At 49.4% G+C, this 25,196-nt stretch overlaps 1 protein-coding gene across 4 annotated transcripts in view; it reads right to left on the bottom strand.

Annotated features, from left to right (window-relative positions):
• Window positions 1-22,673, bottom strand: part of EZH1 (enhancer of zeste 1 polycomb repressive complex 2 subunit) — a 98,818-nt gene extending 76,145 nt beyond the window's left edge. For 2 of the 4 annotated variants that reach the window (XM_056547753.1, XM_056547755.1), the window contains exons 1-5: window positions 22,431-22,673; window positions 15,287-15,382; window positions 9,531-9,651; window positions 947-1,075; window positions 742-861 (exon numbers count right to left, since the gene is read on the bottom strand). In XM_056547753.1, coding sequence (XP_056403728.1) covers window positions 742-861; window positions 947-1,075; window positions 9,531-9,651; window positions 15,287-15,330 — 414 coding nt within the window. In that variant the 5' untranslated portion in view covers window positions 15,331-15,382; window positions 22,431-22,673. Of the gene's footprint in view, window positions 1-741; window positions 862-946; window positions 1,076-9,530; window positions 9,652-15,286; window positions 15,383-22,287; window positions 22,405-22,430 lie in introns of those variants that run through there. The other 2 variants (XM_056547756.1, XM_056547754.1) reach the window with 2 other exon arrangements.
• Window positions 22,674-25,196: the final 2,523 nt, after the last annotated feature.

Genomic DNA, 25,196 nt, shown 5'->3' with positions numbered 1-25,196 from the left:
GAAAATATATAAAAAAAGAGAGTTATGATTTGTGGAAGACGAGGAGGATAAAAAGAAAATTCAAAAACAAAATTGGCCTGGTCCTTAAAGTGTACCTGTCAGAGCCAACAAAAAAAACATTTTTTATACATCACTCAGTACCTAATCCTGACCATGTACATCTAATTTTTATGTGTCTAGCACCTTTATTATTATTATTATTACACTTTTAAATAAGTTCACTAGTCGGAATTCCTCTCAAAGGAAGGGGGCGTGGCCTCACTGTGCATGTCTCCGCCCCCTCCCTCAGTATGCTGTCTGCTCACATCTCCCCTAGCATTAGCAAAACTACAACTCCCAGCTTGTCCTCACTGACAGTAACGGGACACAAGATGACATTGGGAGGATTCTTCCTCCAGCTCTGAGCCCTGCGCTCACAGCTGTCAATCAAGGAAGTGTGTCCATGACATAGGTGATGACGCATGGACACAGCAGGACTAGTATGTGTCCAAGCAGGCAGGGGGGCAGTTGTTTGACTGGCTTTTTCAGTATGAAATACTGAAAATTTTCTAATGAAAGTAATTGCTAATCCTATTGGTTATACATGCTTTACAACATATCAAAAATTTTTGTATCTGACAGGGCCCATTTAAGGTCAAAATGGTCTTGGTCCTTAAGGGGTTATTCATCAGATCAAATCCCACCTATAAGTAAATGGTGTAATGACTTATGTGGACACAATGGGAGTATAACAGAACATACCATAAAGTTTTGCTGGAGTGGAGACCACGAGTACATGATGGGAACAAGTGCTACCGTGTTCAGAGTGTTGGTGAATATACTCTGGACGGCAAAACCAGGAAAAGCACTTTCTACAGTACACTGGAAGAGAATGCAGCCAATTACTGTTACATTACATGTAGGACTAGTATATAAAGAACTATTATCATTGGAGGTGGAGCGTTACCTTCTTCAGAAAAGGATGGGTGTTGGCAGGTTCCAATATCTGGACCGGCTGTAGTCGTAGTTTTTTCCATTCTTCATTTAAAAGATTTGTTTTCTCCTGCACTTTCATCAGGTTCTCCACATACTGAGCCTGGGCATGGAAAATGAAACAGGAACATAAGTAAAGCAGGAATGAGTGCGACAAATGATAACCGCACTGACCAAGCTTTATCTATAGTAATGCAACGGATACACCATATACCATGCGTGCCTGCCAGATGACACACAAAAAAAAAAAAAAAAAAAATTAATATGTTACTCAGTCCCTAATCCTGACCATGTACATGTAATTTTTATGCCTCTATTACCCATATTTATTATAAAGATACCTCTTTTCATTAGCTCTAAGTGTTAGAAATCCTCTCAGGGGAAGGAGACGTGTCCCTCATTATGGTGGTGGGGGGGTGATTGGTGTGTGGTGGTGGTTGGGGCTCAAGTCCTGCAGGAACTCATGGGAACGGAGTTACTGCACTTTTTCCAAAGCAGGAACACAGTTCCCATTAGCAGGAGTCCTGCAGGACCAGCCCTTAAAGGGTTACTCCGCCCCTAGACATGTTATGCCCTATCCAAAGCATAGGGGATAAGATGTCTGATCGCGGGGGTCCCGCTGCTGGGGACCCCTGCTATCTCGGCTGCGGCACCCAAGACATCAGGTGCACGGAGCGAATGAGCCGGATGACTGGTGATGCAGTGCAGAGGCTCGTGACGTCACAGTAATGCCCCCTCAATGCAATCTATGGGAGGGGGTGTGACAGCCGTCATGCCCCTTCCCATAGACTTGCATTGAGTGCCGTGACATCATGAGCCTCTGGCACTGCACTCAACGCTCTAAACGAATGCCGTGAGCAGCAGGGAGAACATGGGGTTCCCCAGCGGTGGGACCCCCGGGATCAGATATCTTATCCCATATCCTTTGGGTAGGGTATAAGATGTCTAGTACCCCTTTAAGTGGAAACCTAGGGTGAGTTCCCACACTTTTTTCCCCAGGACTTGACCCCTGGGTGGGAGGGGGCATGTCCCTCCTTGCGGTGGTGGTTATGGGAGGCGACTGGTGTGTGGTAGGAGTGGGCGCGTCCCTCCTTGCGGTGGTGGTTATGGGAGGCGACTGGTGTGTGGTAGGAGTGGGCGCGTCCCTCCTTGCGGTGGTGGTTATGGGAGGCGACTGGTGTGTGGTAGGAGTGGGCGCGTCCCTCCTTGCGGTGGTGGTTATGGGAGGCGACTGGTGTGTGGTAGGAGTGGGCGCGTCCCTCCTTGCGGTGGTGGTTATGGGAGGCGACTGGTGTGTGGTAGGAGTGGGCGCGTCCCTCCTTGCGGTGGTGGTTATGGGAGGCGACTGGTGTGTGGTAGGAGTGGGCGCGTCCCTCCTTGCGGTGGTGGTTATGGGAGGCGACTGGTGTGTGGTAGGAGTGGGCGCGTCCCTCCTTGCGGTGGTGGTTATGGGAGGCGACTGGTGTGTGGTAGGAGTGGGCGCGTCCCTCCTTGCGGTGGTGGTTATGGGAGGCGACTGGTGTGTGGTAGGAGTGGGCGCGTCCCTCCTTGCGGTGGTGGTTATGGGAGGCGACTGGTGTGTGGTAGGAGTGGGCGCGTCCCTCCTTGCGGTGGTGGTTATGGGAGGCGACTGGTGTGTGGTAGGAGTGGGCGCGTCCCTCCTTGCGGTGGTGGTTATGGGAGGCGACTGGTGTGTGGTAGGAGTGGGCGCGTCCCTCCTTGCGGTGGTGGTTATGGGAGGCGACTGGTGTGTGGTAGGAGTGGGCGCGTCCCTCCTTGCGGTGGTGGTTATGGGAGGCGACTGGTGTGTGGTAGGAGTGGGCGCGTCCCTCCTTGCGGTGGTGGTTATGGGAGGCGACTGGTGTGTGGTAGGAGTGGGCGCGTCCCTCCTTGCGGTGGTGGTTATGGGAGGCGACTGGTGTGTGGTAGGAGTGGGCGCGTCCCTCCTTGCGGTGGTGGTTATGGGAGGCGACTGGTGTGTGGTAGGAGTGGGCGCGTCCCTCCTTGCGGTGGTGGTTATGGGAGGCGACTGGTGTGTGGTAGGAGTGGGCGCGTCCCTCCTTGCGGTGGTGGTTATGGGAGGCGACTGGTGTGTGGTAGGAGTGGGCGCGTCCCTCCTTGCGGTGGTGGTTATGGGAGGCGACTGGTGTGTGGTAGGAGTGGGCGCGTCCCTCCTTGCGGTGGTGGTTATGGGAGGCGACTGGTGTGTGGTAGGAGTGGGCGCGTCCCTCCTTGCGGTGGTGGTTATGGGAGGCGACTGGTGTGTGGTAGGAGTGGGCGCGTCCCTCCTTGCGGTGGTGGTTATGGGAGGCGACTGGTGTGTGGTAGGAGTGGGCGCGTCCCTCCTTGCGGTGGTGGTTATGGGAGGCGACTGGTGTGTGGTAGGAGTGGGCGCGTCCCTCCTTGCGGTGGTGGTTATGGGAGGCGACTGGTGTGTGGTAGGAGTGGGCGCGTCCCTCCTTGCGGTGGTGGTTATGGGAGGCGACTGGTGTGTGGTAGGAGTGGGCGCGTCCCTCCTTGCGGTGGTGGTTATGGGAGGCGACTGGTGTGTGGTAGGAGTGGGCGCGTCCCTCCTTGCGGTGGTGGTTATGGGAGGCGACTGGTGTGTGGTAGGAGTGGGCGCGTCCCTCCTTGCGGTGGTGGTTATGGGAGGCGACTGGTGTGTGGTAGGAGTGGGCGCGTCCCTCCTTGCGGTGGTGGTTATGGGAGGCGACTGGTGTGTGGTAGGAGTGGGCGCGTCCCTCCTTGCGGTGGTGGTTATGGGAGGCGACTGGTGTGTGGTAGGAGTGGGCGCGTCCCTCCTTGCGGTGGTGGTTATGGGAGGCGACTGGTGTGTGGTAGGAGTGGGCGCGTCCCTCCTTGCGGTGGTGGTTATGGGAGGCGACTGGTGTGTGGTAGGAGTGGGCGCGTCCCTCCTTGCGGTGGTGGTTATGGGAGGCGACTGGTGTGTGGTAGGAGTGGGCGCGTCCCTCCTTGCGGTGGTGGTTATGGGAGGCGACTGGTGTGTGGTAGGAGTGGGCGCGTCCCTCCTTGCGGTGGTGGTTATGGGAGGCGACTGGTGTGTGGTAGGAGTGGGCGCGTCCCTCCTTGCGGTGGTGGTTATGGGAGGCGACTGGTGTGTGGTAGGAGTGGGCGCGTCCCTCCTTGCGGTGGTGGTTATGGGAGGCGACTGGTGTGTGGTAGGAGTGGGCGCGTCCCTCCTTGCGGTGGTGGTTATGGGAGGCGACTGGTGTGTGGTAGGAGTGGGCGCGTCCCTCCTTGCGGTGGTGGTTATGGGAGGCGACTGGTGTGTGGTAGGAGTGGGCGCGTCCCTCCTTGCGGTGGTGGTTATGGGAGGCGACTGGTGTGTGGTAGGAGTGGGCGCGTCCCTCCTTGCGGTGGTGGTTATGGGAGGCGACTGGTGTGTGGTAGGAGTGGGCGCGTCCCTCCTTGCGGTGGTGGCGGGAGGCGACTGGTGTGTGGTAGGAGTGGGCGCGTCCCTCCTTGCGGTGGTGGCGGGAGGCGACTGGTGTGTGGTAGGAGTGGGCGCGTCCCTCCTTGCGGTGGTGGCGGGAGGCGACTGGTGTGTGGTAGGAGTGGGCGCGTCCCTCCTTGCGGTGGTGGCGGGAGGCGACTGGTGTGTGGTAGGAGTGGGCGCGTCCCTCCTTGCGGTGGTGGCGGGAGGCGACTGGTGTGTGGTAGGAGTGGGCGCGTCCCTCCTTGCGGTGGTGGCGGGAGGCGACTGGTGTGTGGTAGGAGTGGGCGCGTCCCTCCTTGCGGTGGTGGCGGGAGGCGACTGGTGTGTGGTAGGAGTGGGCGCGTCCCTCCTTGCGGTGGTGGCGGGAGGCGACTGGTGTGTGGTAGGAGTGGGCGCGTCCCTCCTTGCGGTGGTGGCGGGAGGCGACTGGTGTGTGGTAGGAGTGGGCGCGTCCCTCCTTGCGGTGGTGGCGGGAGGCGACTGGTGTGTGGTAGGAGTGGGCGCGTCCCTCCTTGCGGTGGTGGCGGGAGGCGACTGGTGTGTGGTAGGAGTGGGCGCGTCCCTCCTTGCGGTGGTGGCGGGAGGCGATTGGTGTGTGGTAGGAGTGGGCGCGTCCCTCCTTGCGGTGGTGGCGGGAGGCGATTGGTGTGTGGTAGGAGTGGGCGCGTCCCTCCTTGCGGTGGTGGCGGGAGGCGATTGGTGTGTGGTAGGAGTGGGCGTGTCCCTCCTTGCGGTGGTGGCGGGAGGCGATTGGTGTGTGGTAGGAGTGGGCGTGTCCCTCCTTGCGGTGGTGGCGGGAGGCGATTGGTGTGTGGTAGGAGTGGGCGTGTCCCTCCTTGCGGTGGTGGCGGGAGGCGATTGGTGTGTGGTAGGAGTGGGCGTGTCCCTCCTTGCGGTGGTGGCGGGAGGCGATTGGTGTGTGGTAGGAGTGGGCGTGTCCCTCCTTGCGGTGGTGGCGGGAGGCGATTGGTGTGTGGTAGGAGTGGGCGTGTCCCTCCTTGCGGTGGTGGCGGGAGGCGATTGGTGTGTGGTAGGAGTGGGCGTGTCCCTCCTTGCGGTGGTGGCGGGAGGCGATTGGTGTGTGGTAGGAGTGGGCGTGTCCCTCCTTGCGGTGGTGGCGGGAGGCGATTGGTGTGTGGTAGGAGTGGGCGTGTCCCTCCTTGCGGTGGTGGCGGGAGGCGATTGGTGTGTGGTAGGAGTGGGCGTGTCCCTCCTTGCGGTGGTGGCGGGAGGCGATTGGTGTGTGGTAGGAGTGGGCGTGTCCCTCCTTGCGGTGGTGGCGGGAGGCGATTGGTGTGTGGTAGGAGTGGGCGTGTCCCTCCTTGCGGTGGTGGCGGGAGGCGATTGGTGTGTGGTAGGAGTGGGCGTGTCCCTCCTTGCGGTGGTGGCGGGAGGCGATTGGTGTGTGGTAGGAGTGGGCGTGTCCCTCCTTGCGGTGGTGGCGGGAGGCGATTGGTGTGTGGTAGGAGTGGGCGTGTCCCTCCTTGCGGTGGTGGTGGGAGGCGATTGGTGTGTGGTAGGAGTGGGCGTGTCCCTCCTTGCGGTGGTGGTGGGAGGCGATTGGTGTGTGGTAGGAGTGGGCGTGTCCCTCCTTGCGGTGGTGGTGGGAGGCGATTGGTGTGTGGTAGGAGTGGGCGTGTCCCTCCTTGCGGTGGTGGTGGGAGGCGATTGGTGTGTGGTAGGAGTGGGCGTGTCCCTCCTTGCGGTGGTGGTGGGAGGCGATTGGTGTGTGGTAGGAGTGGGCGTGTCCCTCCTTGCGGTGGTGGTGGGAGGCGATTGGTGTGTGGTAGGAGTGGGCGTGTCCCTCCTTGCGGTGGTGGTGGGAGGCGATTGGTGTGTGGTAGGAGTGGGCGTGTCCCTCCTTGCGGTGGTGGTGGGAGGCGATTGGTGTGTGGTAGGAGTGGGCGTGTCCCTCCTTGCGGTGGTGGTGGGAGGCGATTGGTGTGTGGTAGGAGTGGGCGTGTCCCTCCTTGCGGTGGTGGTGGGAGGCGATTGGTGTGTGGTAGGAGTGGGCGTGTCCCTCCTTGCGGTGGTGGTGGGAGGCGATTGGTGTGTGGTAGGAGTGGGCGTGTCCCTCCTTGCGGTGGTGGGAGGCGATTGGTGTGTGGTAGGAGTGGGCGTGTCCCTCCTTGCGGTGGTGGGAGGCGATTGGTGTGTGGTAGGAGTGGGCGTGTCCCTCCTTGCGGTGGTGGGAGGCGATTGGTGTGTGGTAGGAGTGGGCGTGTCCCTCCTTGCGGTGGTGGGAGGCGATTGGTGTGTGGTAGGAGTGGGCGTGTCCCTCCTTGCGGTGGTGGGAGGCGATTGGTGTGTGGTAGGAGTGGGCGTGTCCCTCCTTGCGGTGGTGGGAGGCGATTGGTGTGTGGTAGGAGTGGGCGTGTCCCTCCTTGCGGTGGTGGGAGGCGATTGGTGTGTGGTAGGAGTGGGCGTGTCCCTCCTTGCGGTGGTGGGAGGCGATTGGTGTGTGGTAGGAGTGGGCGTGTCCCTCCTTTCGGTGGTGGGAGGCGATTGGTGTGTGGTAGGAGTGGGCGTGTCCCTCCTTGCGGTGGTGGGAGGCGATTGGTGTGTGGTAGGAGTGGGCGTGTCCCTCCTTGCGGTGGTGGGAGGCGATTGGTGTGTGGTAGGAGTGGGCGTGTCCCTCCTTGCGGTGGTGGGAGGCGATTGGTGTGTGGTAGGAGTGGGCGTGTCCCTCCTTGCGGTGGTGGGAGGCGATTGGTGTGTGGTAGGAGTGGGCGTGTCCCTCCTTGCGGTGGTGGGAGGCGATTGGTGTGTGGTAGGAGTGGGCGTGTCCCTCCTTGCGGTGGTGGGAGGCGATTGGTGTGTGGTAGGAGTGGGCGTGTCCCTCCTTGCGGTGGTGGGAGGCGATTGGTGTGTGGTAGGAGTGGGCGTGTCCCTCCTTGTAGTGGTGGGAGGCGATTGGTGTGTCTGCTCATGCAGCCTTGTCCATGACTCACGGAGAAGCCTGATGCTGCTGTAGGGCTGGTTAGTGTCCCAGTAGGTATAGGGACCCCCTAGTAGTGGAATTTTCAGGGGCTGATTTCTTTCTTTTTTTTTCTATCAAAAATTTTAAACAACCATTTAACAAAAGGTCTTAAATTTTCATCAGTATTATCATATAAAAATAGTTTTTTGGATCTGACAGTTCCCATTTAAGGGGTTAAATTTATTCTAGCAGCATCATATCACAAGCAATGCTTTAACCCTTCACATGTCTAGCTTGACAAAGACACATGTACATGTCAAGGGTTGAAACGTTGCTTGTAATATGATGCTGCTGGAATAAATTTAAACACATAGGAGATTTAGCAAAGTTGCCCAGTTGCCCATAGCAACCAATCAGATCGCTTCTTTCATTCTTAACAAGGCCTGTGGAAAATGAAAGAAGCGATCTGATTGGTTGCTATGGGCAACTGGGTAACTTTGCCTCTCCACAGGTTTTGATAAATCTCCCCCATAAAGTGGATTCTGGATGTTGTCCAGACATGTTAAAAGTTTAAATTTGCATCTCAGGAGCGAGACCCGCTGTGATAGCGACTTATAACTGGCGAAGTGTGCGGCACCGCTCTTAAAGGAGATCTGCAGTGTCAGACACTTATCCTCTATCCTGCAAATAGGGCTTAAGTGTCTAATTGCAGGGGGTCCAAATGCTGGGACCCCCGACGATCTCCTGTGAGAGGCCCCGTGGTTCTCCCCTGCAGGAGCTGTGTCAGCCGCAGCATGACGCCGCCGCTGACACGCCCTCTCCGTGTATCTCTATGGGTGAGGCGGAGACGCAGAGTTCGTGCATCTCCACCTCTCCCATGGAGCTCTACGGAGGGGGCATGTCGTCAACCTCAGTGAGATCGACAACATGCGCATTAGCAGCGCAGAGCCACGGCAATGTCAGGTCCGCATGGGAGATTGAGAGATCGGGGGGGTCCCAGCTCTCACTGCCGGCGGACAACACTAGGACGTGGATTAGCACAAAATGGGGCTTCGCCACGTTCCTCTGGAATTGGAAGTAAGATTGCCGGCGGGGGACCCGACTGCAGAGCGCTAACTTAGCGAAAACAAGAAACCTTACAAAAGTAAGTGAACCCGTTAGAGACTCCTGTTCACCCACATTATAACCCAATGTGTTGGGTTTAGTGTGGGTGAACTTGCTGGCAGGTTTTCCTTTAAAGGGTGCGTTCACACTGAGCAAATCAAGGAGGAATTCACGCCGAAAAATTTACGGGCGGAAAAAATAATTTTATTTTCACGCGGAATTGCGGGCGGAAATGTGGGAGAAGGAAGTGAAGGGTTTTTCAGCCATTTCCGCACAAAAACGATGTCGGGCAGAATTGATTTCTGCTAGCGGATTTTGCTTGAAGAATGAACATGTTCTTTCTTCAAGCGGAACGGAATTCAGCGTCAGAATTCCGCTAACAGAATTTCCGCAGTGTGAACAGGACAGCGGAAAAAACATTCAAGTCAATGGGCAGAGGAGATGTGCATTAATTTGGAGCGGAGAATTCAAGAGGAATTACTCGAGTAAATTCCTCTTGAATTACTCAGTGTGAACGCACCCAAAGGGGTACTCCGGTGGAAAACTTTTTCTTTTTTAAATCATTTGGTGCCAGAAAGTTAGACAGATTTGTAAATTACTTCTATTAAAAAAAAAAAATCTTAATCCTTCCAGTACTTATTAGCTGCTGAATACTACAGAGGAAATTCTTTTCTTTTTGGAACATGGTGCTCTCTTCTGACATCTTTATACATTTTAGGAACTGTACAGAGCAGGATATGTTTTCTATGGGGATTTTCTCCTGCTCTGGACAGTTCTTAAAATGGACAGAGATGTCAGCAGAGAGCACTGTGGTCATGATGTCAGCAGAGAGCTCTGTGTTCCAAAAAGAAAATAATTTTCTCTGTAGTATTCAGCAGCTAATACATACTGGAAGGATTAAGCTTTTTTAATAGAAGAAATTTACAAATCTGTTTAACTTTCTGGAACCAGTTGATTAGAAAAAAAGTTTTCCACCAGAGTACCCCTTTAAGGCTATGGTAGATAAACCTGCATGTTCTGTGTCCAGAAGAAAACATATTTATTACTACATCAGACTAAGTTCTCCCTCTTACTCACCCCAGCAGCCTGGTTGACATGAAGTCTCTTCAGCTGCTGCAGACGCATATACTCAAGTCGTACTTTCTTCTTCCAATACAGGAGAGCCTTGTTATACTGGGAATTAGGAGGCTCCATTGTGCTACAAGGTAAAAATCAAATATTTTACCATAAATATCATAAGGATAATAAATGTGACAACATTGGAGGCAGGAAGGAAAGGGTTAGCCAACTATCATTTCTGACATGTTACAAAGTTTTTAAAGTTCATAGACCTTCTATAGATTCATAAACCTCTTGCACTGCTCAAAACTCTGTTCTTATTCTTCACACCTCCTCGTGAAATCAAGCCACACCCCCTCCATTCATGTCTATGGTAGGGGGCGTAACAGCTGTCACACCCCCTCCCATAGACGTGAATGGAGGGGGTATGGCATAACGAGGGGGCGTGGCCATGGCCTCAAGTCCAGGGAGCAGCAACCGGTACAGAATGCCGGGGGGTGCACAGAGATCAAGGGGGTCCCAGCGGCGGGACCCCTGTGATCAGACATCTTATCCCTTATCCTTTGGATAGGGGGTACGATGTCTAAGGCTGGAATACCCCTTTAACCTCTTCAGGACATAGGGCGTATGGATACGCCCTGCATCCCGAGTCCTTAAGGACCGAGGGCGTATCCATACGCCCGTTGGAATTCTAGCCCCCACCGCTAGCCGGTTGGGGACCGGAGCCGGATGCCTGCTGAAATCGTTCAGCAGGCATCCCGGCATATCGCCCAGGGGGGTCATTATGCCCCCCCATGTCGGCGATCGCCGCAGATCGCTGGACAATTCAGTCCAGCGATCTGCGGCGATTCCGGGTCAATCGGGTCTCCAGTGACCCGATGACCCGGAATTACCGGCCGACCAATCAGGGCACCTGCTGCGGGTGTCACTGCCGCACCCGCTCCGCCCCTCTTCTGGAGGACGTGAGCGGGTGCGGGACATGCACCCCGGGTGCTGGGGACCCCGATCCCCGGCGTCCCTCTTGGGATCGGGGCCCCAGGAGCAGCTGCGGCGGCGGGACTGACCTGCAGCGTCTGGATCGTTGGAGGTGAGTGACAGCCTCCTGCTGTTGCTTAGCAACAGCTCCCAGCATGCAAAAAGGGCATGCTGGGAGCTGTAGTTATGCAACAGCAGGAGGCAGACCACCACAACTCCCAGCATTCCCTTATGGGCATGCTGGGACTTATGGTTTTGCAACAGCTGGAGGCACATTCTATGGAAAAGTGTACCTTCAGCTGTTGTATAACTACAACTCCCAGCTTGCACAAACAGCTAAAGTGCATGCTGGGAGTTGTAGTGGTGCATCTGCTGGTTGCATAACTACAACTCCCAGCATGCCCGTTGGCTGTCGGTGACTGCTGAGAGTTGAAGTTTTGCAACAGCTGAAGGCACACTGGTTGTGAAACTCAGAGTTTTTTTTTACCTAACTCAGTGTTTCACGACCGGTGTGCCTCCAGCTGTTGCAAACTACAACTCTCAGCAGTCACCGTACACCATGCACCGTACATGCTGGGAGTTGTAGTTTTGCAACAGCTGGAGGCACACTGGTTGTGAAACACTGAGTTAGGTCACAAACTCAGTGATACATAACCAGTGTGCCTACAGTTGTTGCAAAACTGCAACTCTCAGCAGTCACCGACAGCCAACGGGCATGCTGGGAGTTGTAGTTATGCAACAGCTGGATGTCCCCCCCAATGTGAACGTACAGGGTACACTCACATGGGCGGAGGATTACAGTAAGTATCTGGCTGCAAATTTGAGCTGCCGCAAACTTTCTGCTGCAGCTCAAATTGCCAGCGAGAAACTACTGTGAACCCCCGCCCGTGCGACTGTACCCTAAAAACACTACACTACACTAACACAAAAAATAAAATAAAAAGTAAAAAACACTACATATACACATACCCCTACACAGCCCCCCTCCCCTCTCCAATAAAAATGAAAAACGTCTGGTACGCCACTGTTTCCAGAACGGAGCCTCCAGCTGTTGCAAAACAACTCCCAGTATTGTCGGACAGTCGTTGACTGTCCAGGCATGCTGGGAGTTTTGCAACAGCTGGAGGCACCCTGTTTGGGAATCACTGGCGTAGAATACCCCTATGTCCACCCCTATGCAATCCCTAATTTAGGCCTCAAATGCGCATGGCGCTCTCACTTTGGAGCCCTGTCGTATTTCAAGGAAACAGTTTAGGGTCACATATGGGGTATCGCCGTACTCGGGAGAAATTGTGTTACAAATTTTGGGGGGTATTTTCTGCTTTTACCCTTTTTTAAAAATGTAAAATTTTTGGGAAAACAAGCATTTTAGGTAAAAAAAAAATTTTTTTTTTACATATGCAAAAGTCGTGAAACACCTGTAGGGTACTAAGGTTCACTTAACCCCTTGTTATGTTCCCCGAGGGGTCTAGTTTCCAAAATGATATGCCATGTGTTTTTTTTTTTGCTGTCTTGGCACCATAGGGGCTTCCTAAATGCGGCATGCCCCCAGAGCAAAATTTGCGTTCAAAAAGCCAAATGTGACTCCTTCTCTTCCGAGACCTGTAGTGCGCCAGCAGAGCACTTTTCACCCGCATATGGGGTGTTTTCTGAATCGGGAGAAATTGGGCTTCAAATTTTTAGGGGTATTTTCTGCTATTACCCTTTTTAAAAAAAAAAATTTGGGGGAAAACAAGCATTTTAGGTAAAAAAAAATTTTTGTTACATTTGCAAAAGTCGTGAAACACCTGTGGGGTATTGAGGTTCACTTTATCCCATGTTACATTCCCCGAGGGGTCTAGTTTCCAAAATGGTATGCCATGTGGTTTTTTTTTGCTGTTCTGGCACCATAAGGGCTTCCTAAAGGTAACATGCCCCCCAAAATCCATTTCAGAAAAACGTACTCTCCAAAATCCCCTTGTCGCTCCTTCCCTTCTGAGCCCTCTACTGCGCCCGCCGAACACTTTACATAGACATATGAGGTATGTGCTTACTCGAGAGAAATTGGGCTACAAATACAAGTAAAAATTTTGTCCTTTTACCCCTTGTAAAAATTCAAAAATTGGGTCTACAAGAACATGTGAGTGTAAAAAATGAAGATTGTGAATTTTCTCCTTCACTTTGCTGCTATTCGTGTGAAACACCTAAAGGGTTAAAACCCTGACTGAATGTCATTTTGAATACTTTGGGGGGTGTAGTTTTTATAATGGGGTATTTCTAATATGAAGACCCTTCAAATCCACTTCAAACCTGAACTGGTCCCTGAAAAATACTGAGCTTGAAAATTTTGTGAAAAATCGGAAAATTGATGCTGACCGTTGAAGCCCTCTGGTGTCTTCCAAAAGTAATATCACGTCAATTTTATGATGCAAACATAAAGTAGACATATTGTATATGTGAACCAAAAAAAAAATGTATTCGTAATATCCATTTTCCTTACGAGCAGAGAGCTTCAAAGTTAGAAAAATGCAAAATTTTCAAATTTTTCATCAAATTTACGGATTTTTCACCAAGAAAGGATGCAAGTATCGACAAAAATTTACCACTATGTTAAAGTAGAATATGTCACGAAAAAACAATCTCGGAATCAGAATGATAACTAAAAGCATTCCAGAGTTATTAATGTTTAAAGTGACAGTGGTCAGATGTGCAAAAAACACTCCGGTCCTTAAGGCCAAAATGGGCTCCGTCCTGAAGGGGTTAAGTCTTTAGATGCTGAGATCAATAATGTCCCGGCTACTGATGAGAAAAACTCCTGCTTCACATGGCACGGCATAAATTTACATAATGGTGCGCCAATTTCCAGGGCACCGTGATGTACATTTATGTCCTGGGTCCCTTAGAGGGTTAAGGAGATTGTCTATATAGGTCAAGTACTTTTATAAAAGGCACCAAAAATAATAAACTAGTAAAGGGGCTGCTGTGATCTATGACTGATCCTATAAATAACAAATGGGTCCATACTGTATTGTTCAATTTGCGCGAAAAGGATAGCGGACAACCCGCTGTTGTACTATTCTGCCCTTACATGGGGCTGCATAATCAGGTGACAGATCTTTATTAGTTGACTATCATAAATAGGTATTCCCATAGCCATCACTTTATGATAAGTGGAGGTCGGGCCCCACCAAACTGCAGGAACCTCCTAGGACTGCAGCCCCTACACAGACTTCAATGTATTTGATGGTATCACATCGTCTTTATCAAGGTGAGATAGATAGATAGATAGATATGACATAGATAGATATGAGATAGATATGACATAGATAGATATGAGATAGATATGAGATAAATAGATAGATAGATATGAGATAAATAGATAGATATATAGATATGAGATAAATAGATAGATATATAGATATGAGATAAATAGATAGATATATAGATATGAGATAGATAGATATATAGATATGAGATAGATAGATATAGATATGAGATAGATAGATATAGATATGAGATAGATAGATATAGATATGAGATAGATAGATATAGATATGAGATAGATAGATATAGATATGAGATAGATAGATATAGATATGAGATAGATAGATATAGATATGAGATAGATAGATATAGATATGAGATAGATAGATATAGATATGAGATAGATAGATATAGATATGAGATAGATAGATATAGATATGAGATAGATAGATATAGATATGAGATAGATAGATATAGATATGAGATAGATAGATATAGATATGAGATAGATAGATATAGATATGAGATAGATAGATATAGATATGAGATAGATAGATATAGATATGAGATAGATAGATATAGATATGAGATAGATAGATATAGATATGAGATAGATAGATATAGATATGAGATAGATAGATATAGATATGAGATAGATAGATATAGATATGAGATAGATAGATATAGATATGAGATAGATAGATATAGATATGAGATAGATAGATATAGATATGAGATAGATAGATATAGATATGAGATAGATAGATATAGATATGAGATAGATAGATATAGATATGAGATAGATAGATATAGATATGAGATAGATAGATATAGATATGAGATAGATAGATATAGATATGAGATAGATAGATATAGATATGAGATAGATAGATAGATATAGATATGAGATAGATAGATAGATATAGATATGAGATAGATAGATAGATATAGATATGAGATAGATAGATATAGATATGAGATAGATAGATATAGATATGAGATAGATATAGATATGAGATAGATATAGATATGAGATAGATATAGATATGAGATAGATATAGATATGAGATAGATATAGATATGAGATAGATATAGATATGAGATAGATATAGATATGAGATAGATATAGATATGAGGTAGATATAGATATGAGGTAGATATAGATATGAGGTAGATATAGATATGAGATAGATATAGATATGAGATAGATATAGATATGAGATAGATATAGATATGAGATAGATATAGATATGAGATAGATATAGATATGAGATAGATATAGATATGAGATAGATATAGATATGAGATAGATATAGATATAGATATGAGATAGATATAGATATGAGATAGATATAGATATGAGATAGATATAGATATGAGATAGATATAGATATGAGATAGATATAGATATGAGATAGATATAGATATGAGATAGATATAGATATGAGATAGATAGAAATGAGATAGATAGAAATGAGATAGATAGAAATGAGATAGATAAAATAATGAGACATGCAGATAGATATAGATAACAGATAGTAGATAGGAGCACTTACCTTGGTAAGGAGCTGGTATTGTCCTTGATGGTTACAGATCTCATTTTACCAATAATTAATCCCTCCTAATGGAGTTTTTCGTCTCAGTATCCAAAACTAGAAAAAAAAAAAACATAAATGATGATAAAATGACGGATTGGCTGAATAATAATTTGAAGAGACCAACAGAGTTCTGATCCGCGTCCGTTCACACTCGGGGCTGATTCTAAGTTTTCTGCTGCCTGAGGCCTAAAGTGAGATGTAACTTTATTATAGGTCATGTGACCAAAGTGTAAGCTTTAGTGTAATGTTGGTTTTGACCTCATTTGTAAGGTGGTGAATACAGAGGAAACACATGAGATGGCTATGCCAGGATATATGGACAAATGTTATGTCAGTGTGGAGAGGATGTACCAACTGCAAACTACAGAACATATAACACCGACACACACCGTGCCCCCTGAATATAATACTGCCACACACCGTGCCCCCTGAACATAATACTGCCGCACACCGTGCCCCCTGAATATAATACTGCCACACACCGTGCCCCCTGAACATAATGCTGCCACACACCGTGCCCCCTGAACATAATACTGCCGCACACCGTGCCCCCTGAATATAATACTGCCACACACCGTGCCCCCTGAACATAATGCTGCCACACACCGTGCCCCCTGAACATAATACTGCCGCACACCGTGCCCCCTGAACATAATGCTGCCACACACCGTGCCCCCTGAACATAATGCTGCCACACACCGTGCCCCCTGAACATAATGCTGCCGCACACCGTGCCCCCTGAATATAATACTGCCACACACCGTGCCCCCTGAATATAATGCTGCCACACACCGTGCCCCCTGAATATAATGCTGCCACACACCGTGCCCCCTGAATATAATACTGCCGCACACCGTGCCCCCTGAATATAATGCTGCCACACACCGTGCCCCCTGAATATAATGCTGCCACACACCATGCCCCCTGAATATAATGCTGCCACACACCATGCCCCCTGAATATAATGCTGCCACACACCATGCCCCCTGAATATAATGCTGCAACACACCGTGCCCCCTGAATATAATGCTGCCGCACACCGTGCCCCCTGAATATAATGCTGCCGCACACCATGCCCCCTGAATATAATGCTGCCACACACCATGCCCCCTGAATATAATGCTGCCACACACCGTGCCCCCTGAATATAATGCTGCCACACACCGTGCCCCCTGAATATAATGCTGCCACACACCGTGCCCCCTGAATATAATACTGCCACACACCGTGCCCCCTGAATACTGCCACACACCATGCCCCCTGAATATAATGCTGCCGCACACCGTGCCCCCTGAATATAATGCTGCCACACACCGTGCCCCCTGAATATAATACTGCCACACACCGTGCCCCCTGAATATAATGCTGCAACACGGTGGCAACACGATATATAGGGTCAGACACGGTTCCTCACCAGTTCCTGACCCATGAAGTACATTTACGTCATAAGGCAGGGGGGAGGTAGTATGGAGCGGGTGACAATTCAGGGCCCCTACAACACCCAGCTGGTGCCGGCTATTACCTACCTACTACAGGCAATGACAGAATATCATAACGATGGCTGTAATTTAACTGTTTAGATGACAAAATCAATTGTGATTGTAGTACGCAAATAGTTTTTAGATGAGTCATTAGGGTTTACTCTCCATATCCCCCCTCCTATTTAAAGGACAGTGTTTCCCAACCAGGGCGCCTCCAGCTGTTGCAAAACAACAACTCCCAGCATGCCCAGACAGCCAAAGGCCAAAGCCAAACAGCTGGAGGCACCCTTGTTGAGAAACATTGATGTAAGGGATTGTCAGTGCAACCTGAGGTCTTAGCTAGACCTAGGTGCAGTATTTTCCAACCAGAGTGCCTCCAGCTGTTGCAAAACTACAACTCCCAGTCCAGGCTTGCTGGGAGTTGTAGTCTTGCAACAGCTGGAGGCACCCAGGTTGTAAAACATGGCCATGGTGCTTGCTATAGCTCAGCTATCTGTACTCTATTGGTGTAGCCTGCAGCCGTAGGCAGGTTGTATCAGAAGCTTTTGATACAGAGTCACAATATTATAGATTTATGTTCATCCAAAAGACAAAAGATTGCTAAGGCTGCATTCACACTACGTGACCGAATCCGGCTGGGAAATGTGCAAACCGGAGCGATCCCATATCCCAGCGGACCCGGCCAGCATCTAATTCATTTGAATGAGCCGACTGGAGTCAGAAAGTGACTCCAGTCGTCTTATTTTTGCCCCGATACGGTTTTCAGTCCGGTCACAAAACCAGATACGGGGCAAAAATGAGCCGACCTGAGTCACTATCTGACTCCAACCAGTTGGCTCATTCAAATTAATGAGATTGGGGCCGGGACCCCATATGGACAAGACGTAGTGTGAACCCAGCCTTATAAAAGGAGCCTGGAGATGACACCCATATGACCCGGTGTCTCAGGACACCCCCCAGGCATTGTCACGGGGTGCCTGCTGAATAATATCAGCAGGCATACCGGTCCGGTCCTCACCCAGCAAGCGGCGGGGAGCGGAATTCGCACAGGCGTACAGGTACGCCCTGTGTCCTTAAAGGGGTTATCCAGGAAAAAAACTTTTTTTTATATATCAACTGGCTCCAGAAAGTTAAACAGATTTGGAAATTACTTCTATTAAAAAATCTTAATCCTTTCAGTACTTATGAGCTTCTGAAGATAAGGTTGCTCTTTTCTGTCTAAGTGTTCTCTGATGACACCTGTCTCGGGAAACGCCCAGTTTAGAAGAGGTTTGCTATGGGAACTTGCTTCAAAACTGGGCGTTTCCCGAGACACGTGTCATCAGAGAGCACTTGGACAGAAAAGAACAACCTTAACTTCAGAAGCTCATAAGTACTGAAAGGATTAAGATTTTTTAATAGAAGTAATTTACAAATCTGTTTAACTTCCTGAAGGCAGTTTATATATAAAAAAAAAAATTTTCCTGGATAACCCCTTTAAGTGGTTAAACATATTTGTAAATTACTTCTATTTTAAAAATCTTAACCCTTCCAGTACTTATCAGCTGCTGTATACTACACAGGAAGTTGTGTAGTTCTTTCCAGTCTGACCACAGTGTTCTCTGCTGACACCTCTGTCCGTGTCAGGAACTGTCCAGAGCAGGAGAGGTTTTCTATGGGAATTTGCTCCTACTATGGACAGTTCCTGACATGGACAGAGGTGTCAGCAGAGAGCACTGTGGTCAGACTGGAAAGAACAACTTCCTCTAGAGCATTGGTCTTGAACCTGCGGACCTCCAGATGTTGCAAAACTACAACTCCCAGCATTCCCGGACAGCCAACGGCTGTCCGGGCATGCTGGGAGTTGTAGTTTTGCAACATCTGGCAGTCCGCAGGTTGAAGACCACTGCTCTAGAGCATACAGCAGCTGATAAGTACTGGAAGGATTAAGATTTTTATATACAGAAGTAATTTACAAATCTGCAACTTTCTGCCACCAAATAATAATAATTTAAAAAAATTCCACCGGAGAACCACTTTAATGGTTTATTCACACGTACAGTATTCTGCGCAGATTTTGAAGCACAGGATTTTCTGCAGCAGATTTCAATGTAAACTGAAGGACTGAACACAGCATGAAATCTGCGCAGAATACTGTACGTGTGAATAGACACTAAAGGAGAACTCCGGTTTATAAAAACTTATCGCAGTTTTTGATTTTGCGCTGTTGACCGTGTTGGACGAAAAATATAATAATTAAAATAAAGCAAGATACCCGAGTGCAGCGCTCCGGCTCTCCCATAGAGATACCTGGAGGAGGGGGGGGAGGGGGGGCAGCCGTTGCTTCGTGCTTTGGCAAAAGGCTATCCGGACATGCTGGGAGTTGCAGTTCTGGCTTCATCAATTTCTTAAATGGGTGCTTGAGTGGGAATTTTTTTTTTTTTTTTTTTAAATCAACTGGTGCCAGAAAATTTAACAGATTTGTAAATTACTTCTATATAAAAAAAAAAAAATCTTAATCCTTGCAGTACTTATTAGCTGCTGAATAATACATAGGAAATTATTTTCTTTTTGGAACACTGAGCTCTCTGCTGACATCACGAACATAGTGCTCTCTGCTGACATCTCTGTCCATTTTAAGAACTGTCCTGAGTAGAAGAAAATCCCCATAACAAACATATGCTGCTCTGGACAGTTCCTAAAATGGACAGAGATGTCAGCAGAGAGCACTGTGCTCATGATGTCAGCAGAGAGCTCTGTGTTCCAAAAAGAAAATAATTTCCACTGTAGGATTCAGCAGCTAATAAGTACTGGAAGGATTAAGATTTTTTTTTTATAGAAGTAATTTACGAATCTGTTAACTTTCCGGCACCAGTGGATTTAAAAAAAAAATAATAAATACATTTTCCACCGGAGCACCCCTTTAAAGGGGTACTCCGCCCCTAGACATCTTATCCTCTATCCAAAGGATAGGGGATAAGATGTCAGATCGCCGCGGTGCCGCTACTGGGGAGCCCCGGGATCCCCGCTGCGGCACCCCGCTGTCATTACAGCACAAAGCAGGTTCGCTCTGCACGTAATGACGAGCAATACAGGGGCCGGAGCATCATGACATCACGGCCCCGCCCCCTCATGACATCACGGTCCGCCCCTTTCAATACAAATCTATGGGAGGGGGCGTGGCGGTCGTCACACCCCCTGCCATAGACTTGCATTAAGGGGACGGGCCGTGATGTCACGAGGGGCGGAGCCATGATGTCACACTGCTCTGTCCCCTGTATCGCCCGTCATTACGCACAGAGCGAACTCGCTCTGTGCTGTAATGACAGCGGGGTGCCGCAACGGCGATCCCCGGGGTCCCCAGTAGCGGGACCGCTGCGATCTGACATCTTATCCCCTATCCTTTGGATAGGGGATAAGATGTCTAGGGGTGGAGTACCCCTTTAATAATAGCGTTTTCAAACCAGGGTACCTGCAACTTTTGCAAAGCTACAACTCCCTGCATGCCTGGACAGCCAAAGGGCATGCTGGGAGTTGTAGTGCTGGCTTTGTTAATAAATCATAATCGTGTTTTCCAACCAGGGTGCCTCCAACTTTTGCAAAAATACTACTCCCAGCATGCCTGGACAGCAAAAGGCTCTCCAGGCATGCTGGGAGTTGTAGTTCTGGCTTTGTTAATACATTATAAGGGTATGTTCACACTACGTAATTCCTGCAGAATTCCGCTCGAGGAACGGAATTACATGCTGTGAACATAAATATCAGCGTGAATGGGTTTTCCGCGAGACCCGTTCACACTGCGGAATTTCAGCGGCGGACAATTCCGCCGCTGAAATTGTTCCGTGCAGAGAAAGAACACGTTCATTCTTTGTGCGGAAGTCCGCGAACACCGCACAGCCGTCAATGGTGAAGGCGCAGTGCCGCACGGTCCTTTCACCGAAGTATCGCGGCGGCCGCCAGAATGGAATCTCCGCTGGCGGAATTCTGCGAGCGGAGATTCCGTTCATAATCCGTAGTCTGAACGCACCCTAATAGTGTTTTCCAACCAGGATGCCTGCAGCTTTTGCATAACTACAACTCCCAGCAAATCCCGGACGGCAAAAGGCTCTCTAGGCATGCTGGGAATTGTAGTTCTGGCTTTGATAATACATTATAAGGGTATGTTCACACTACGTAATTCCCGCAGCATTCCCTGAGCGGAATTCCGCGAACGGAATTACGTGCTGTGAATATAAACATTAGTGTGAATGGGTTTCCGTGAGACCCGTTCACACCGCGGAATTTCAGCGGCGGACAATTCCGCCGCTGAAATTGTTCCGCGCAAAGAAAGAACACGTTCATTCTTTGCGCGGAAGTCCGCGAACACTGCGCGGAAGTCCGCAAAGTATTGCGGCAGTGGCCGCCGGCAGAATGGAATCTCTGCTGGCGGAATTCTGCGAGCGGAGATTCCGTACACAGTCTGTAGTCTGAACATACCCTAAGGGTACGTTCACACAGGCGGTTTAAAAAAAAAAAAAAAAAAATAGCGGTATTTGAAAGGGGGCGGGCTCTTCTCAGCTGTCCGCAGCAGATTTTCCACGGCGGAATCTACGCTGCGGAAATTCCGCCGCAAGCCCCATTGAAGTCAGTAGGGACTGTGGCGGATTTTCCCGCAGCGTAAATTCCGCAGCGGAAAATCTGCTGCGGACAGCCGAGAAGAGCCCGCCCACTTTCAAATACGTAGCGGGAAACACGCTAAAAAAATAAATAAATAAATAAATAAATAAATAAATAAATCCGCCTAGGTGAACGTACCCTTAGGGTATGTTCCGACTACGGATTATGAGCGGAACCTCCGCTCGCAGAATTCCGCCAGCGGAGGTTCCATTCTGGCGGTGGCCGCCGCAATACTTTGCGGACTTCCGCGCAGTGTTCGCGGACTTCCGCACAAAGAATGAACTTGTGTTCTTTCTTTGCGCGGAACAATTTCAGCGGCGGAATTGTCCCCCCAAAAAAAAAAAATCTGCCCGTGTGAACGCACCCTAATAGTGTTTTCCAACCAGGGTGCCTGCAGCTTTTGCAAAACTACAACTCCCAGCATGCCCGGACAGCCTTTGGCTGTCCGGGCATGCTGGGAGTTGTAGTTTTGCAAACAGCTATTCGGCACATTGGTTGATAAACACTAAATAAAGGGTTTCCAGTATAAAGAAAATAAAAAAACATAAAAACCTAAAATAATAATAAATAAATAATAATAAAAAAAAAAGTTATTTGTCTTTATGGGAGAGAATAATAAAAAATAAAAAACGTAAAGCAAAAAAAAAATAAAATCTAAATTTGTGGGTCAAGAAGGGGTTAACAGCAGCATTCCAATACATTCCTAATGTACAATGTATGTTGCTGTGTATGTGAGCGCCCCTAGTTCTGACGGGTGGGTGTGTCGGAGGCATGATGGGAGTTGTAGTTCTACTAGAGATGGAACGTGCTAAAATCGAACATAAAGCAGACATGCACTGCGACCTGTGATGTGGCCAGCAATGGAGGCGTGAGGATGGGCAGAGGAGCCCCACATACGCAGAGGCGGCCTTGGCTTTTGTGCACACGGTGCGGTTCCTCCCCTGTCACCCGCTGCTCACACACAGGAGGCGGTGACTATACGTTACCTGCCCGTCCTCCTCCCCCCCGCAGCCTTCAGGCGCGGCGGCGGCTCCTCCAGTCAGTCACGCTCCCCAAGCCGCGGCCGCCATGTTGTCTTATTCCCAGCTGCGTGCTTGTCAGGCACTGGAGCTCACTGACAGCGGACGCCATCTTGGTAGAGGAAAACAGAGCATACGGGGTTGTTTAGAGCGTCCCAGCCAATCAGAAGGCCGCCACTACGATGTGGGCGGGGCTAGCCTAACGATCCCTTGAGCGGATCACAACAACTTTGACAGCTACTGCCGTTTAAACAAGATGGCGGGCGGTTGCCATGGAGATGACTTAAAAAAAAAATCACTCGTTTTCCAAACAGGTACAAAAACTACAACTCCCAGCATGCCCGGACAGCCTTCGGCTGTCCGGCGTAGTTTTGCAACAGCTGGGGGCATCCCTGGTTTGGAAATGCTGGGTTAACCCCTTAGCCCTTTCAGAGGCCTCCTTAAAAATGAAAGAAGCAATCTGATTGGTTGCTATGGGTAACTGCACCCCTTTTCCTTTACAGAGGTTTTGATAAATCCCCTGTGTTTTTTTTTTATTTTTATTTTTTTATCATAAAGAACACTGCGTAAAAACAAAAACCACCAAAAGTTTTAGAAGTTTTTTTTTTTTAAGGCCATGTTCACAGCACGGAATTCTCGCGGAATTCCACGAGTGGAATTCTGCGGTGTGAACTTAACATTAGTGTGACTGGGTCTCCGCGAGACCTGTTCACACTGCGGAATTTCCGCGGCGGACGATTCCGCCGCTGAAATTGTTCCGCGCAAAGAAAGAACATGTTCATCCTTTGCGCGGATTCCGAGAGCACTGCATAGCCGTCAATGGTGACGGCTCAGTGGCCCGCGGCCCTAGCGCCGAAGCATCATCGGCGGCCGCCGCCAGGCGGTATCTCCGCTCGCGGAATTCAGCCCGCGAGAATTCCGTAGTGGGAACATGGCCTAATACCCCCTCCAAAACTGAAAATGATCCTTAAACAAGATGGCAGGCGGTTGCCATGGAGATGACTTTAAAAAAATCACTCGTTTTCCAAACAGGTGCAAAAACTACAACTCCCAGCATGCCCGGACAGCCTTCGGCTGTCCGGGCATGCTGGGAGTTGTAGTTTTGCAACAGCTGGGGGCATCCCTGGTTTGGAAATGCTGGGTTAACCCCTTAGCCCTTTCAGAGGCCTCCTTAAAAATGAAAGAAGCAATCTGATTGGTTGCTATGGGTAACTGCACCCCTTTTCCTTTACAGAGGTTTTGATAAATCCCCTGTGTTTTATTTTTATTTTTATTTTTTTATCATAAAGAACACTGCGTAAAAACAAAAACCACCAAAAGTTTTAGAAGTTTTTTTTTTTTAAGGCCATGTTCACAGCACGGAATTCTCGCGGAATTCCACGAGTGGAATTCTGCAGTGTGAACTTAACATTAGTGTGACTGGGTCTCCGCGAGACCTGTTCACACTGCGGAATTTCCGCGGCGGACGATTCCGCCGCTGAAATTGTTCCGCGCAAAGAAAGAACATGTTCATTCTTTGCGCGGATTCCGCGAGCACTGCATAGCCGTCAATGGTGACGGCTCAGTGGCCCGCGGCCCTAGCGCCGAAGCTTTCCCGGCGGCGACCGCCAGGCGGAATCTCCGCTCGCGGAATTCAGCCCGCGAGAATTCCGTAGTGTGAACATGGCCTAATACCCCCTCCAAAACTGAAAATGATCCTTAAACAAGATGGCAGGCGGTTGTCATGGAGATGACTTAAAAAAATCACTATAGTCCCGTTCGTTTTCCAAACGGTGTAAAAACTACAACTCTTTGGCTGTCCGGTGCAGTGCCGTAGATTGTGATTTGCCATAGAATGTAATGGAGTGACTCAGCAGTTTTCCCTGCTCGAGCGCTCCGCCTCCATTACATTCTATAGGCTGACACCATTGGTTACTGAGGGGGCTGGGGGGGTGTGCGAGTGTCACGTGACATATTTAGTCATCAGGCATCGCAGCTCACGGCAGTCTCACTTGGGCTATCACAGGGACAGGATCTCACCCTGTGATAGCCCGAAGCTGCACAGAGCTCTCATGGCCTCTGTGGTCTGATTCCGAGAGCGGTATCGGGCCACAGAAGCTAATACTTTTACTGTTTTATTGTCACCCGCCAGCGCGCTCGTTCGCCACCGCTATCGGGATCCCTATGCCCGATAGCGGCGTTATCAGCTTGTCACCCACCAGCGCGATCGCTCGACAGCGCTATCGGGATCCCTATGCCTGATAGCGCTGACAACCGCTTGCCTCCCCGCCCGCTGCTCTGCTCCCCGTCCCCTGTTAACTCTCAGGGAACGGGGAACAGAAAGTAGAGCAGCGGGCGCAGCTAAAGTAGTACTGTGCATGCGCAGCACTACGCAAATAGCGTAGGTAGGTAGCGTAGCCGTAGATTAGTGTAGGTTGTAATTTAATAGTTTAGTATTAAAGGTGAAAGTGCTCTTCTGAGCATTGTAGTGCGCCCGCAGTGCACTTGACGTTCACACATGGGGTATTTCCATTCTCAGAAGAGATGGGGTTACAAATTTTGGGGGGCATTTTCACCTATTACCCCTTGTAAAAATGTAAAATTTGGGGTAAAATCAGCATTTTAGTGAAGAAAAAATGTACATATCCAACTTTAACAAAAAGTCACGAAACACCTGTGGGGTGCTAAGGCTCACTGTACCCCTTGTTACGTTCCTTGAGGGGTGTAGTTTCCAAAATAGTAAGCCATGTGGGG

Source organism: Hyla sarda, chromosome 12, assembly GCF_029499605.1.
Source record: "Hyla sarda isolate aHylSar1 chromosome 12, aHylSar1.hap1, whole genome shotgun sequence".
In the NCBI taxonomy this organism is placed as follows: domain Eukaryota; kingdom Metazoa; phylum Chordata; class Amphibia; order Anura; family Hylidae; genus Hyla; species Hyla sarda.
This window is presented reverse-complemented; position numbering and strand designations above follow the sequence as displayed.